The following is a 17,939-nucleotide window of genomic DNA, read 5'->3' as shown; positions in this document are numbered from 1 at the left end:
CATCCATTTTTGTTTTAAGTAAATAAGCAAAAAAACGCTTCATAACTAATCGTTTTTGTTGGGGTTAAGGGGTAGTCAACTACTAGTTGTCGAAAATGCTATCAGTGCTAGAAATTAACCAAAATGGTCAAGTAATGAAATTTTGTTGGTTTTAGAAAGCTTTTTTTTCTCAAATAAATTATAAACATTTTACTTCAGATAAAATAAAATAGAACTTTTATTCAGGAAAAGCATATTTTTTAGTAACTGACTAGTGTAGTTAATTAATAAATATTCTGGGTCAACCACCAAATAATTGTGAATAGTCAAACTATCTCAATAACTTATAATTCATTTTTTCTATAAAGCATTCACAATTAGTAGGAAAAACTATCCAGGTGAGAGGGTACGTCAGGAAAGTCCGAAAGTAGGGTAGGGGCAGTGGGGGCACCCTATTCAGAATTGGAATAGTACAGATTGAAAAGAGTAAGGTAGGGGAAAGGGGAGCTTGGTGGTAAAACTGACAATGTGTCCACCTGCATAACTACAATTAAATATTTTTTTATATAATATTTTACAATAATGTTTCAATATTTAGGCATTATAATAACACTTTTGGCACTTAGATTACGGTCTTGAAGCGACTCAATTAGGGATGGTGTCATATCTGCTTGGGTTCGCTTCACTATCCCCAAGATTGCACAACAGCAATAGAACTAAAAAAACTTGAATTTTAACATGTTTTCAAAACATATCAAACTATTTAACTGCAATAAAATCTTGCTGTTTGAAATTTTTATCTCTTGAAAATTCCCTAATATTGTACTTCAACTTTCAAAAACAAGGAAAAACTGGTATTTCTTACTCCCTATGTGTGTGTCTGCTCTCTTAAGTTTAAAAAAGGTATTGGGTTTAAAAAGTATAACGTAACAGACAAAACTTTAAAGAGAATTTTTTCAAGCCGGAAAACTTTTAAAAAAATCAGAGGTAGGAAAATTACCTTTAAAAAGCCACTAAAAGTCGCAAGTCGAAAATCAACCAAAGAAGAACGTGAAAGACATTCAAAAGTACTTGTAGTACTACTATTTTGTTGGAGTAAAACAGCAGAATTTTTCGGCTCATTCATAGCTTGCTGGACGACTAACTGGGGGTACCTATATGTATGGTTAAAACGTTTCACATAAAATTAGTACAAAATACACTATGAATAAATAAATATTAAATATAAATCTTGGAACAAAACAAAATTACTTAATCATTGGGGGTTTCAAAATTACGAGAAACATAAAAAGTTGAAACCAATATTTAATATAGCAGCATCAGCTCTACTCACTTGACCATAAAAGAACATTCAGAGGGTGTTTAATGCCCCACAATATTGAATTTCAATTCTTAATAGCAAATATCAGTTTTACATTTAAAACATAAACATTTTTAAGTTAAAAAATCTCCTAATGATTGAATTAAACTCAAACAAGGGGCTGTTTAAAGTGAATTTTTGCACATTATTTGATGCAGTCTGTCCAAAAAATGTGGGCAAGTTCAGTGCAGATATTTTTTTGCATATTAAATAACAAGATGTAGCACACAAGTGACATATGCGCACAAATAACAACGTTTGTTTGAGATCAGTTTCTCACTCTGTGTTAAAAAGTTGAAAAATAAGTTTATAAATTTATTAATGCTCAATAGCTGACATTTTACTTTGATCAACACCTTAACTTTTAAATATTCCATTGGAAGCGTGATTCATAAAAAGGAGATTCTGGTGTTGATATTTATACAACATTTAATAAAAGACTACCCCAACCCTTGCCCTGCATAAAAAAGGCCACTATTAGCCTATTTCTTGAAATTATTCCTATAGGTGAAAGTAAGCATTAGCTATTCCCTTTATAAGTTAAAAAATATCCATTTATCATGTGATAAAATGCAACCATTTCAGACATGATTGGTTCCCCGCTTGTATATTGGTTTCCCACCTTATCTGTTAAAATTCTTCAAACAATAGTTGCAAGTGTTTTGTCCCCTCCTCAGATGTCCAGTCGGGACTGATTATCTAAAAGATACATGAAGCATGTGCTTCTCCTCCAAAATCAAAGGGCTCCAAAATGTAAGTATATATTTAATATATAAAATAATATAATTTATATATTAAATTAATTTAATAATTTATATATTAAATTAATTTAATAATTTATATATTAAATTAAATTAATTTAATATTATTAATATTAAAATAAAATAATTTTAAGTTAAGCATTTACCACATATGAAAATGCAAACAAAAACTAGAAAGACTAATATTACCAGGAATATTATTTTAAAAATAACTATGTTCAAGGCTTCAGTTTCATTCCTCTAAAGTGTCATGACATTATTACAAGAAATTTTTTTCTTCTAAATTTTACTAGCTCTCAAAAAAAGACTTTATTAACTAAATTAATTTAGCTTCAATAGTAAAAACTTTTTATCATAATAACCTTTCATAAATGAAATAAAGAAAAAAAATATACCAGCAAATTGCACTCGAACAACTATTTAGGACAAAATCATAACCCGGTTTCATTATGTCACATATAATCAACAATTATGTAATGAGAAATGTACACTCAAAATTATAATGAAAGATGAGAAAGCATAAAATGAATGAAACTCTTAAGATTTAAAAAGAAATGTACATACTGATGAAATATATGAATATTTCTGGAAACAAATTCAGAAAATTGCAATAATCTACCAGCATCTATTCCTTTAGTTTTGTTATTAATTTGTCTCAGCTCAGAGAGCAAGGATGAATAATATCCAAGTATACTGTCAGCAGCATTCAAACGAAAAACAGCCTCTAAGAATTTGTGACAACACAGGTACTCAGCAAGTTCATGGTAGCAAAATCCATTATATAAATGATGCAGCAAATTTCGTAGAGCAGATCTTGAACTTCCACTCCAACTTCCATTATTTTGAGGATCACAGTTAGTTTTATAATAGGCTAAAAAAATTGACAAAAAAATTAAAAACAAAAGTCTCTAACAACACATCATAAAAAATACGGATTTACTTTTAAATTTAAAAAACAAAGTTTTCCCAGCATCTAACTCTATTTCGGCAATTAGACAACACAATAAATACCTGCAAATTTTCAATTTATAGGATGCGAAGCAAGCCCCCCCCCCTCTTTTTTTTGTTACCATGAAAGTCAATGAAATTTTAATGCAGCAAGATGAAATGCTAACACTTTTTATTTGTTGCCAAAGAAAAATGTACTCAACATGAATATGCAATAAACATTAAAATAAAAATATTTTGCTGTTATTTGGAACTTTCAAGATCCGTTCTTGAGGGTATTAAAATTTAGCTGTGTCTGCATTCTCAAGGGTATCAAAATACAGCACTTCTTTTAATGCATAAAACAAAGGAATGAGGGGAGGTTTTTTTTCCAGGCACTGAGTCATTGAAGGAGACAGGAGTGCTGCAGGTTATTTGGGTCTTAAATATGATAGTTTTGTTTTTTTATTTTCTCAGCATTTGTAAACAAAAAATCATAAAATTTAGTAAATCGTACTTGCTTTATCAAATACTTTTGCTCATTTCATGAGTCAACGAATGCCAATATGCATTTTGTCAGAGTGTATGGTAGCTTTATTAGGAAGTAACATTTTGGACTGAGAAGTTTTACAAGGCAATCCCTTATCAAATAGTTAGATACACAGCTGATTTTTTGTAATTAAATGCTCAAAATTCAGTCTGGTATTGATATTATGTTTTATATAGTTGACAATGTTTCCTTACAACCTTAACATATTGGTATCAAAAATCAGAGTGGAAACAAGTATTTTTGTTGCCCTCTCCCATGCTGCAAGTGTGGATGTTTTTGTCATTTTGTCTGTTAGTGTGTTCTTGCATGCAGCAATTCCAGATGTGGTTTTGCAATTTTTTTTAATTTGCTCTTTTATTTTGCAGAACTAAACCAGAACAATTGCTTGTTTTCAAACAGTCAATGATAATTGGGTCAGTTTTCAATGAACTTAATATTTTATATTAGGTATGATAGCTTTTGTATAATGAAGTAAACTGTACACAAATTATATTCTTCGTAATTAATATTCAAGAGCCAAACTGCTTTAGCTGTTAATTTCAAATTTGACAAAACAATTATGATGAAATTAACAATAAAAACGATGCTACACAATGTTAGATGAATAATGTGAGTACACTCAAAATGAATAAACACTTTATGTAAACAAATCTTTATAGAAAATTTGAAGTTAAAGCGATAAGTACAGAGTAAACTGAAATTAATAATGCTAAAATTAATTACGTGAATCATTTATTTAAAAAATACTTAGGTTTTAAAACACTTTAATCGACTCATCAAAGAGGTGAAACTTGCTGGGAGACACAAATTGTCCAAATCATTCTCACAATATTTTATGAGCATAAGCACTTATAGCTTCCTACTATTAGATTCCAATCCATTTGTAAGGGTAGCAGGATGCAGATTCAAATTTTAGGTTACCTTTTTGCCATTATGTGATTCTAGATTACACACTAGAACAAAACTACTTTTATGTAAAATGAATAGCAGTAAGTTTTTAATTAAAATGTTCATTAGTAAAAATTTACTATTGGGTGCCTTTTTTAAATTTTTGGTATAATGCCTATTTGTTTAGAAGGCAGCAAAAGTATAGTGCATATATTATTCATTTTGAAGGAAAACCGTAAGCATCACACAATTAAAATAAATAAATAAATAAACAATGTTCTTATTAATAAAGATGAGTTTTTTTCTCTAAAGTGAACCAACAGGAATATCAGAAGTGGCTTACAATAGACCTACATCATGTGCCAGCAGCATTTATTGCTTTTTGCCTTAAAACAATACTTCATCAGCCTGAGACATTAAAAAAGGTTATCTTTTGTTTCATTCATAGTCAAATAACCATAAAATTGCTATTACATTAAAAGCCATACAAAATCACTGTGACATGTATACATACTAATATGTCATGTACAGTAAAAAATAAGAAGAAAAAAAAGACCAGGAGATTTGATACATAAGTTTAATTCTATTAATACATAAAGTATGAACTATCAAAAATATTAGTAACCCTAACATAGAACAATTATAGTCATGGAAAACATTACAAGAAATGATATTTTCAAACAGTTATACTTTACAGAAAGAATATTATTATAAAACAAGCTATTTTGAGCACATACCAGCTAAAACAGAGTGTAATGTATCTGAATAAGTGTCATAGTTTTTATTCATGTAGAACTTTCTTACAGCTTTTTCAAACTCTGTTCCAATGAGGGTAAAACACCTGTGTCTGCAATTCAAGAAAATATATCACAGAAACAGACTACTTAAATAGAACAAAATAAAAAAACACATAAAATGTGTAGCAGCAAACAAATGCTCCAGGTAGGAAAAAATGCAGCAAGAAGGCATTCCAGTCCAACAAAGTTGTACTGGAATAAAACTGAAATTGTATGATTATGATGGTGGTATGAATTAGGGATGCACAGATTAATAGGCAGTAATCAGTAATCGGTGGTAGTTGGCCACTTTGTTGACTGTCTATAATTGGCTAATTTTTACCAATTAATTTAATTAACAGAAATTTATTTGAATAAAATTACTTTAAATATACCCAGAACAAAAAATATGCTGAATAATTTCATAAACAATAAATAAATGAAATTTTCTACAATGAAAGGATATCATTTTACATTAATTATAACAACAGAAATTTTTAAAAATATTTACTGAGCTAATGCAATTTTCTTTAGAAAGTAGGAGGTTGTGAGATGGTTACTTATATGTGTGTCCATCAGTTCTACTTCTTCCTCAAAACATGTGAGGAAGCACTTTGATTCTTTTTTTTTTTTCCAGTTTCTGTATTTATTGTTTATGCACACAATTACAATACATATTTCATAAATTTCTTTTAAAAGCACTTCTTTTTTCAATCAATCAAAATTTTAGTATTATTTAATGTATTTTGATTTTTTTTTAAATTTTAGGAATTTCTTTCGCAAATTTCCTTAAGTCCATTTTTTTATTTTATATTGATCTGCACATCTATCATTTATGCAATGTTGTATGCATATCATCTGTCAAAATATTTCGCCTCACCCTAACCTTAGCATGGTCCTTTAAGATTGCCTTATATCTTTGCCTTTTAGCTTTCACTTTTGCAAAGATAAAAAGGCTACTGAGAATTTAAAAAAATGGCAAAATCAAATTCTTTAAACTTCTAAACTGTCTTTGATGATGTATGTAACAGTGGACAGTAGGATGATCTCTTTCCAGAAAATTTTTTGAAACTGGAGACTTAAAAGGGTAAATTTAGGTCATCTTTGGTGAATGTAAGGGAATTGGTTGGGAGAGTTCACCCCCAAGAAATATTTTGAAGTTGAAGTATTAAGGCTATCTTCAAGTGAGTTAAAGGGAGAGATAGTTTGGGGGCTCTCTTTCAAAAATATTTTGAAATTGAGGTCCTTTTCCTTTAAGGCTTAAATTTCCTAAAATGGGAGTTTTAAAAATGAAAATTTATGCCATCTATGGTGAACTCCGAAAAAGGGATTTAGGTGCTCACTCTCCAAAAATTTTCAAAACTAGGGTGTCAAATGTGCTGTTTCAAGATATATTTGGGTGACATAAGGGTGAGTGGATTAAGGGGCTCCCTTTGAAAATTTTTTGCAGGACTTTTAGGCTGTCTTTGCGATGAAAAAAGGGGGAGGTGTGCTCTTCATACAAAAATTTCTGAAACTGCAGTCATAAAAATGCAGATTTAGGCAATTTTTAGTGAACCTAGGAGAAGGGAGCGGGGGTTGATCCCTCAAAAATACTTTGAAGTTGAAGTTTTCAAAACTTTTGGTCTGTCATTGACGTTGAAAAGGTGGGGAGGGGGGATCTTCCTAGAAGAAATTCTGAAACTGGAGTCTTTGAAACACAAATTTAGGCCATTTTGACAAAGATAGGAGAAAGGACTCAGGTGTTCTCACCTGAAATTTTTTTGGAAGCTGAAGTATCAAACATCATTTTAGGCTATCTTTGGTTCATCTAAAAGAGGTGAATCTGGGGGGTTTCCCCTGGTAAATTTTTCGGAATTGAAGCCTTTATTAAGCTATTTTATGTGATGTTTGGGGGAATGGTGGGGCTTGGGAGAAGTTCCTGAAACATTTAATGAAACTGAAGCCCAAAAAGAGTTAGGCTACCTACAAAGATATACCCTAGTAGCACCCGATATCTTAGCGTCATCTGTACGTCATTGCCGTATATCGTTTCATCTACCCGATATCGTATATCGTTTCTACTGTATAGCTCGTCATCGGCACGATATCGGCATTTTACAAAATTGCTTATAATAGTCAAATTTCAAAACTGTACAGTTATTTTATGAATAAAATGGAATAAATCAAAAATAATTCAGTTTTAATAAAAAAAATTCAAATATTTGAAATTTCACGCACTTCTCTAATCGCGACGTGATGACGCTTACGTTATCGTTACAATGACGCGTAAACGATATAGGCAGATATCGCAAACGATAACTGCACAATGACGCTTGCGTTATCGTTACAATGACGCGTGACGATTTTGTCAATGGCACACGCTCTGTCGGATTAGACATCATTTTATATCGTGACCCGATGACGCAGCGATATAGGATTGGTTATTTTCACGATATCGTCGTACGTCATTGTAATTTCTTTTTTTTTTTTTACTTGTACCCATTTATATTGGATAGTCACTCCTCTCTAAACAAGAAATTTCGAAAAATAACTTATTCTACGTTCGAAAATAGGTTTCATATTTTTTCATTTTTTTTTTTAGGAATGACAACGATATTTTTCGCTTCTTCCAGAAGCCAGAGGGCGTTCGCGCTGTTTTCTAATTCAAATTTCTGCCTGCTCCTGGATTATCCATCTCATTACTAGAAATGCTGCAATTTTGAATATTATACAGCAAGATGAATTTTAGTTTGACATTTTTCCCCCAATAAATTTTGATTTTCTTATTATGTCCCCTCCCCCCCCCCTCCCCTGGCATTTTAAGAAGACCCTGTGCCCTCTTTTTAGTATTTCTCAGTACACTGTCCTTGCGGGAAAAAAAACACAGAAGATCTTGTTTTAAAAATAGGCCAAAAAGCACCGGTGGAATGGTTTAATTGATGGAAAAAACTGCTTTTCTTTTCTGCTAATTTAGTAATTTAAAACAGTTTAGTTGACTGATTGCAATTTTAATTTACAGCATATTGCATGCTTAATTGAAAAAAATGTTTTTTTTTCTGGATTCTTTTCGATTATTGTTATCAAAATATATTTGTCCCAATGCTATTGCATTGAGCGTTACTGTACTGTTTTTTCCTAACATTTGCAATGTGTAGTCCATTGCCTCGCTCCCCGTGAAAAAATTTTAAATGATGGGCTTAGTGCGCACTAGAACTGCCTGAAATTCTACATTATGGTTGCAACAACAGACAAGAAAGCTAGTGAAATAGAATTCCAATATATACAGTGAACTCTCAGTAACTCAAAGTCCCAAAAACGTGGTTAAAACCTTCCAGTAATCAGCAGTTCAAGTTACCGTAATTTCCTTTCCTATCATTCTCAAGTATAATTTTTATTTTGTTTCTCAAGAATAGTGCCCGATACATAAACTATTATAACATGCATAGTTTTGATAAATTAAATATTAATATGTATTAAATAAAAATAACTTTACAGAGAACAGAATAAATTTTTTAAGATACTGTCACTTAATGGGGTAACAGATAAATGACTACACCAATTGTATGAATAAAACCTCCTGAAACCAAAATTTTCCCCATATATGCAGTTTTAAAGACAGGGCTGGATTAAGTTCCATATACACCCTAGGCCAAACTTTGAAATGACGCCCCACCTCACATCCGAACTATATCGAAATCAGCCCCCCACCCATATGGGGTTAGGCTCAGAAAAGGCCTCCTTCCTCGTATTTTGCTTTGTCCGTAATATATACAGTTGGCTCTCTGTTTAACGACGGCTTTTCACGGTCCCAGATAGTCCACTATAATGTTAAAAGCATTCTATTTAAGGACGCTTTCTACTTAAGGATGATTTTTTGTGGTCCCTTGAAAGTCGTTAAACAGAGAGCCTACTGTATTTTTTATTTTTAAAAATATTTTGTAAAGCATCCTGCCATACTTTTTCTTTTCCAAAAATATTTAACTTTTAGTTTTCCCATAAAGGAATTTTCAAATTTCAATCTCAAATTTTTGTTCCCCCTGAAAAAGGAATTATTGATACTTTGGGCTGAGGTGGGTATCTTATGTATTTTTTTTTTATTTACTTAAATTTAAATATGTCTCTTGAATTTCCTGATACACTTTTGTTCACCATTCATTTTTTACCTTAGGACCATTTATAACTGCTAGTATCTCTTCCTTACCATATTCTAAATTACTTTCTTCATTTTATTTATTTATTTATTTATTTTTTTTCTATTTAAAACATATTTTGGGGCATCCCATGTATTTTTATCCACTTTGTTGGGGTCTTCGTGATGAAATTTTGAATAAAAATGCTCCAAAAAATATGTTGGCAGCAAACTCCGATAACCGATATAATTATGAACAAAATATATAAAACTGCGTATATAATTTGCTATCAATTTGAAACTTTCACGCAATTAATGTGTGTGTAGAGAATTTAAGCAGTCTATGGCAAATATTTTGTGCAAAATAGGTGATATGTCTTGCAGAGGCGCCCCAGTGGAGGTGTCATGAAACATCCCCAAACTTTTTCTCTCTTGAACCTGTGCAACATTTTTTTTTTCTTTTTCTTTGTGCCTTTGAATCTGTGAGCTCTTCGAGAGGACCCAGTCTAACCCTGAGCAAAGCTATACTTTGAAGAAATTATTGTTCAAATCAAAGATATTGAAAATTATCTGCTTTTACTGGAAAAGGACCTCGACTCAAGCATACACCCCCTCAGTTCTCCTCAAATAGCTTTTTTTCTGTCTAAATATCTGGTTGCATATCTATAAAGTTGAATTTTGCTTCTTCATAATAGCATGCCAGTTTTTTTTTTTTTTTTTTTTTCAACAAGCTATTAATTTTTTTTCCCGTGACGTGTGCCCTTTTCGGCTTGCACTTTTAGCCCAGGGCTTAGGGTCGCCTATTGTGTAATCCGGCCTGATTAAAGACTCCAGCTTAATCAAATAATTTTCCTGGGTAATTGAATAATAGTGATCAGCTTTCAAATATTTTTGTTGAGAAATTTTTTAAATAAATTTGAAATTAGTAAGAACAATTATTGACGTAAAAATGTAAAACAATATTTTCCGCCCTCAACGGGCGAGAAAAAACTTGAATTTTCCATCAAAACATTTCGTCTATTCTTATTGTTTTTTCTTGCTGCCATTACAAGAAAAGACTATAGTGCAGTCGCAGGGGTACATTTGAGACATAGAAACAACTTGGTATCAAGAAAAACTTAATTATTTTGGGACCAAATGGAAACTTCGAAATGAACCAATGTTTAAGTTATAAGCCTTCAAGTTATCGAGAGTCGACTGTAGTATAGTATTCTGATTTTTTTGCTCTTGAAATAGAGGAAGGCTATCATATTTCAATTTTTTGGCTCTTGGTTAAATTTTGCCGTAAACTAAAATTAGGGTTAAAACAGATTTAACTTTAGTTAAATAGGGATGACCACCTGAGGGGGGGGGGGGAGGATCATGGTGCCGACTGCGTCCAAAAAGTTTTTAGGGGGTATTTTTTACCTTTTTAGGGAGGTTCTTGGTTTTTGGGGGGTCTTCGTGATTTTTAAGGGGGGCTGGGCACTCCTGAGTTAAAACTGTTTTGCGAAATTCCTTAAGTGGTCTTAATCAGGGCTACAATAACAAATATAGAGTGATTTAGCAGTAAGTTACCACTCCTAAGCTAGGGCTAAGGCAGAAATACATGAAATACAGCACGGTTATCGAGGCCTGTAACTATAAATTTTGGGCCCTCCTACAACAAAATCTGTATGCCCGCCCCTCAAAGGCCAACAGTGTAAATTTGCAACGTTAATAAGTTGTAGTGCTCATGTTTTTTTTAAAACCTCTTAAGGACGTGCCCCCTCCCCCCCCCCACTCCAGGGGTATGCAGATCGGAGCCTGCGGTTATCACATCCAGGGACTGCAGTTCCGCTCTTATTAGAACTCATCAGTCTAAAATAGTGAATAACCAAGCTGGAGGCAGATGTAATGGCATTGAAGCTGAGAATGCCAACTAACGAAAGGTGAAGTAAATTTATCTCACCATTGAGTGTATGAAGCATTGTTCAGTTTGACTCATGATTAAATTACGAATTGGGAGAAAACCTATAAAGCGGGCAAAAATGTAAGCCTAACTTGAAAGATTTATAGAATGAAAGCCCTACCCTGTACTACGTTAAGCTGATTCCGTGTAATGTAAAAATTCTTTCAAAACCGAAACAGTTTTGAGGTTCTTAAACTTGGATTGAAATTAAAAGATTGGTTAAATCTCGGAGAGCTGTAAAATTATGGGAAACTTGTTTCTTTGCTGACATAACTTATAAACGAAATGAGTTTAACAAAATCAACATTAAAAAACCCACGTAACTACCTCGATACGCTTAAACAGGTAAGTTAAAAATCAATAAACTATAATATAAGAATAAAATGAAATAAAAACACTTGAACAAATAAATCCAAAATTTGAGAAGAAATATTGAAACAGGTAGAAACAAGCAACTATCACTTGGTTAAAAATTCATCGTTTGGGGGGGGGGGGGGGCAATCCAGTGAGCCGCTGGGACAATGCAAAATTTTTGAAGAGGGCCGCTTACAATTTACAGATCCGTGCTGGCTGGATGGCCATGGTTTCAATTCCTGTCGGTGTAAGTTTATCCATGTTTGCTAATGGTGACTGGTGTATGATTAATCTGTAGAAATCTCAGTCTTTCAAATTATCCTGTTTGCATTTTTGAAATTTACCAACCATAAATGAGTTATGTTAGCTGTAAAATTTGGAAAAAAAAAATCGAAAGGCATTGGTTGAAATGACAATTGCATGCGATTGTGGATGTTTAGTTGGGTAGTGACTCCATGATCCTCTCCTTGTATCCGTCCCTTAATACTCAGCTCTTGGCCAAAGTTTGACTATCTGGGGGGAGATGATGCATGTAGTTTGAATGCATAAGTTTGAATGCAATAACATGCATTTTGAGCAAGTCAAATATTTTTAAAATGAAAAAAGTATGTTTTCAGCAGTTTTGAAAATTAATTTCAACACTAGCTGAGTGATTTTGATAGGTAAAATTTTATTTTGTCATTTTAATGACCTTGCTGGTTGCTATTGAATAACCCCAAAGAATAGCTATTGCTGTTGACTAGTGCATCAGGTAAAGTAAAGAAATTTTGTGAAGTAAGTGTTCATTTTACTATGCAGATCAGCAATTCTCAACCAATGGTCCCAAGGACCAAAAACTGGTTCACAGAAAAATTTGACTGGTCCTCAGAGGTTTTTGTTAGTTCATGTTAAAAAAGTTACCTTATTTTTTTTAGAAAAAAGGAAAGAAAAAAAAAAGATTTAATGTTTAGCTCACAACATTTAGAGTACAATCCCTGGCACACATGTGAGTTTCGGCATCTTGAATTCAAATTATGTTTTTCGCAGCCACAAGTTATGATAGGATCATACTCTTTGGGATTCTTGTTTTTACAAATGCCTCCTATTGTAATTATAATTTAATAAGAACTTAATTTGAATTCAAGATGTCAAAATTCAAATTAATGCAGGGAACTGGATGCCAGATGCTGTGCGCAGGGTTCCGGATGTCTACAAAGGATTGTATAAAGTCAAGTGGGTCCGGCATAAATGAAATCTATTCCAGGTCAGGTGACATGGATGCCACAGCCCAGGAGGAGCACCAGTCTGTGGATTCTGGGGGGGGGGGTGTTCAAACAGGAAAGAATGTCTTTCAACTTCAACGTTCAAGAAAACCACAAACAATTGTGACTTCTCAATAAAAAATATTGCATTATCTAACCTATTTGAAATCTTTTACGTTAATTTGTTATTAATATTCGTATTTTTCTACTTTGTTTAACATTGCAGTCTTTATTACGCATGTATAATTATATCAGAATAATTTCTAATCTTATAATTAACGTTTAAATATTTTTTAAAAATAGTTCTTTAAAACCAGAGCTGCGAAGTGGGAGGAAAAATGACCAACTCTCTGATTACTCTACTTTAAAATCAGACTGATTCAAACTCTGACTCCGCAAGCACAGGCAGCATTACAAACTTTGGGAGAAAATGACTCATTCCAACTCTTGAAATTTCAAACGTTCAATTCCTTCTCCTTCACCCCAAAATCAATACGGCTCCGACTCCGCAACCCTATTTAAAACTAAACAAAGCTTGATTAAACTATTTATCAATTAATTTTTATCAAAGGTACCCACAGGGGAAGATTATGGCGCAAGTTGCGGCATCAAAAAACAACAAAAAAAAAAAAAAGCAAGGGGGGGGGGGGGGGAGGCAGCATTCATTTTTTAAAAATTTATTTATTTATTTTTTGTTTCAATTATTAATTTACTTCAATTTATTTATTTATTTAGCTTGTGTGTGTGTCACTGGCATAGCACAGATCTTTTCTATCAAAATAATAATAGCAACAATAATTAAAATAAATAAATTATCAAATAAATAATTTAAAAAAATCAATGAAATTACGAAAAAGTGAAAAAATTAAAAAAAAAAAGGAAAGAGAGTTGAGATGAGGGGGGGGGGGGGGAGCAAACCTGATTTTTATTATTTCTTTGTAAAAAAAGATGATCTTAATTACAGCTGGCGATGTCAACATATAAAGCGAAATAGGGGTGATATCAGAATAGTCAACCAAATGATGACAGCACGATGTCACTTACGATATCGTCACAATGACGCTTACGTTATCGTTACAATGACGCATAAACGATATAGGGAGATATCGGAACTATGGGCAAAATGACGACGACACAATGACGCTTACGTTATCGTTACAATGACGCATAAACGATATAGGGAGATATTGGAACTATGGGCAAAACGATGACGACACAATGACACTTCCGTTATCGTTGTAATATCGAATACGATATTGTTACGATAGCGCACGCTCTGTCGGATTAGACATCGTTTTATATCGTGACCCGATGACGCAGCGATATAGTATTGGTAAATTTTACGATATCGTCGTACGTTATGTGCTACTAGGGTAGTAAGATGTAAGGAGAGCAATCTATACTATTAAAACCTGTTAATGTCTGTCTGTGTGTGCGTCTGAGTGTCTGTTACAATATCTCCTCCAATCTGGAAATGTCTATCAGATCAATACTAGTACTGTTGATACAGAACATCCAGGGGAAGCCATTCACCTAAAGGGGTTGGAGATAAGGGGTCCAGTCCTGAGGATAGCCAAGGGTAAATCATTAAAGTTATCAATTGTCATTTATTGCAGGTGGCGAATAGAGGATTGTGAGCGAAATGATCAGACAGCAGAGCTCCCTAGTAGTTATCTGACTTTTATTGTAAACAAACATTCCATTTTTAATGACACTCTTTCAGTGTTATTAAGTAAACTAAACCAAAGCTGAACAACCTATGGCCTATGGGTCATATATGTGTTAGTGTTAATATCCTTTATTTAGTTCTCACTGCTTACAAAAGCCTGAGTATAATGCTAGAAAGCAAAATAAGGTAACTGTCACATATAAAAAGGAAAAGTACTTACGTTTTGACCCTAGTTTTATCTTAAATTGTACTAAGCTACTCTTGTGCAGATTTGAGCCATACTAGTTGAATTTGCCACTAGTTGGTGCTTGCATGACGCATGCTCTGTGAGACATTTAGCGAGTGGTGCCAACATAGCTTATTGCTATGCATTATAGTTCAAGTGGGAGTTTCAAGCTGACCAATGAGTAACACACACATGACTGAAGTGTGGTACATTAGTAGTAGGTGTTGGTTAGTGTGAGGTGTTTGGTGTTCAGATATCGAGTCATCATGCTTGATGAAAATGATCATGAGTGTTTAATATGGTTGATGAGAAGGGATCTGTTTGATGATGCCTGTAAGTGAAGCGTAAGTCATGCTTTTGCACTGTTAAACATAGTTGATGAAATTTTTGTCTGAAACAAAAGCTGTAGGTGTCGATAAGTTGAGTGGTTGAATTGGGCATGTGTCATTGTTGTTTACAGCATGGAATTGGAAAATATGGTTTCATGTTGTTTCTAGTGGAATTAGAATATCTTAGTGAAAATGTTAGTCAGATGTTATTAGTTTTTTTTGCAGTAAGAAGTTAGTAATAGTTTGGTTGTCCTGAAGCCAAAATAGTCAAATGTTTGTATTGATGTTAAAATATTAGGGTTGACTTTAAATTTGTTGCGTATGTTTGTTATAGTCCAAATTGCTTTTATATCCATTGACTCCACATCAATTGGTGAAGCATCTCTAGGTTTGTTTATTTTTCACTAAGGGCTATTTCAGAGTCCTCTCTGTTTTGTTAGAAGCGGGTTTTTAGGCTCTGTCTAAGGCAAAACCTGCTAACAATGTGGTCTGCAAAGCTGAAGTATTTGGCTAGTTGTTTTGTTCAATGTTACTAATTAAAAACCACAATTTGTCACAATGCTACAAACTTGGAAGTGAATATTCATAAATTGGTTCATACAAAACAGGAAGTTTTTGCTTAAATAAGTATCAAGTCATGATAACAACAATTCTTGGTTCATAATTTTTTCCTGCTGGACATATAAAGTTTTCCAATATTTTGAAAATTTATTTGTGTACTGGCCCGCAAAGATCATTTTAGAATGAGGTACAACTCTTTGGTAAAAAAAAGGATGGGCACAAATGAATAAAATTAATCACATTCATTATTTTTTTCTCTTAACGAAGTAGCAGCCAGAAAACTTATTTCATGTTATTGCTGTTCAAATTGGAATATCAATACTTAAGTAATGTCAGAAATAGTATAAAAGCTAGGTGTATCAAAGAAAAGTAGAAATATATTTGTAAGAGGATAGGAAATCAGGGAACATTTCTAGTTTGATAGGAAAAAAATCAAGAAAAATTTTGCTCTAACTTTGAGTTTTAAGATGTATGAAGCTATATGTTAACATTTTTATAAACACTTGTGTTGTTGTAAGGCAGTTAGATATAGATTTATTACTGAAGAATATTATAGTCTTGCAGAAAGAAATTGGTTTTGGAAAATTTGTTGCAAAAAGCAAAATAAAATTCTGCCACACAGCATTTTTTTTCTTTCTTTCTAATGGGGCTGCAGTAAGGGCACTGCCTTTTGCAGACCTAGTATGATCCCCCCCACCCCCCCCGGGCATAGCATCCACTCTCATGTAGTATCACTATCGGTGGAATGCTAATGGCACGAGAATGTTGATGCCCAGTTTCCCCACTAGATGGAGGCAACTATTCAACGCGAAACAGCAGTAGGAATTGCTAAAAGAGCCTACATGCCAAATGAGTACTCGAGGGATCTTTTACATGCCGCATAATCATACGACATGGATGGTGCTGATTTTTTGCATCTTGAAAATCCACCGACTGGAGCCAGGTTTGATCCTCTGCCTTTGAGAGTTAGCAGATTGCGCCTTAACCACTACACCACTCTGTTAGCTGCCACAGGGCAAAATAGAAAAGTGAAAAAATAACCAGAGAAAAAATAAAGTACCTAGAATTTCCAAAAGCAAATATTCCAATCAGATGCATCATAGAACAGTAAGTAACATGAGGAATGAAATTTTCTGGAGTATGTGCCAATATTTCATTAACCATTTTTTCTACAGATGAGGTCTTTCTATCCGTTGATACAGCATAACTTAGTATAATATGAAAATCTAAGTCTTCAATACCTATTGAAAAAGATAATAGACCAGATATATGTTATGCTCCATTAACAATACAGAAACAAAAGCATTAAGGGAAACTTCTTCACCATCTGCTAGTACTAAGTAGCTTTATGAAAATAAAGAGTGTTAAAAAAATAGTTAATTTTTGGTTAACTGATAGTGAATATAGGATCATGAAAATGAAGAAGAAACATTTAAAATAAAAGAACATACTAATATTTAGTACCACAAAATTTTTAAATATCACACAAAAATGCATTCTCATCTTATATAATAACACATTTATAGACATTACAAATGATTTATCAATAGTAAAGCAATCAACATAAAAACTTTAAAAAACAAAACATATTTTTCTACGCTTGTGTTTAAACAGTATAAATAATTGGAAGAGAATTACAAAGATAAGAGATAACTTTTTACCTTATTGATTTAAGCTATGTGTGATAATATTCGTCTTACATTTGAATTTAACAAAAATTGTAACATGCAAGGGGATTTTTAAAAATAATCCAAATCAGTCTCTTATTTTATGTGTCTGTTACTATAACTGCTCAAAAATGTAATTAATTTTAACCAATGATAGTGACAAATTTATGCATCTTGAAAACAAGATTAATGTTTAAAAAAACCTTTTCAATTCTGATCATTTGTTTAAAAAATAACAAATGATTCTCATATTCTGATAACAGAACAATGCAGGCCAATACAAAATACATGAATATAGAGCATATAAATACTGACAGCTCAGTTGTGCCCTCTAGAGACTGTAGTTTCATACTAGTTAGGACTTAGTCTGGAATAGACAATAGCCAAGCTGGAGGAAGATGTCACTGAAGCAGAGTCTCTGGATGGCATAACCCGGCTGTTGGTAAATTGCATGCAGTTCTGCCTTAGAACTAGCTGAAGGGCAGTAACTTAATGCTTCATAAATTTTAGGGTAAAAAACATAACGAAGCTTATTGATTTCAAAACCAAAATGAAGTTATATTCAGACATTAATATGAAACACTATTTTTTCCCCAAGTTTTGAAATGAA

The 17,939-nt window shown here is 32.7% G+C and overlaps 1 protein-coding gene across 1 annotated transcript in view; it reads right to left on the bottom strand.

Annotated features, from left to right (window-relative positions):
- LOC129231813 (telomerase protein component 1-like) overlaps window positions 1–17,939 on the bottom strand; it is a 210,155-nt gene that overhangs the window by 50,666 nt on the left and 141,550 nt on the right. Inside the window, exons 30-33 of the mRNA XM_054866192.1 lie at window positions 16,723–16,903; window positions 5,203–5,312; window positions 2,665–2,971; window positions 980–1,133 (exon numbers count right to left, since the gene is read on the bottom strand). Coding sequence (XP_054722167.1) covers window positions 980–1,133; window positions 2,665–2,971; window positions 5,203–5,312; window positions 16,723–16,903 — 752 coding nt within the window. The remainder of the gene's footprint in view (window positions 1–979; window positions 1,134–2,664; window positions 2,972–5,202; window positions 5,313–16,722; window positions 16,904–17,939) is intronic.

Source organism: Uloborus diversus, chromosome 10, assembly GCF_026930045.1.
Source record: "Uloborus diversus isolate 005 chromosome 10, Udiv.v.3.1, whole genome shotgun sequence".
Classification (NCBI taxonomy): Eukaryota; Metazoa; Arthropoda; class Arachnida; order Araneae; family Uloboridae; genus Uloborus; species Uloborus diversus.
The sequence above is the reverse complement of the archived record's forward strand: the minus strand, read 5'-3'. Positions and strand labels throughout refer to the sequence as shown.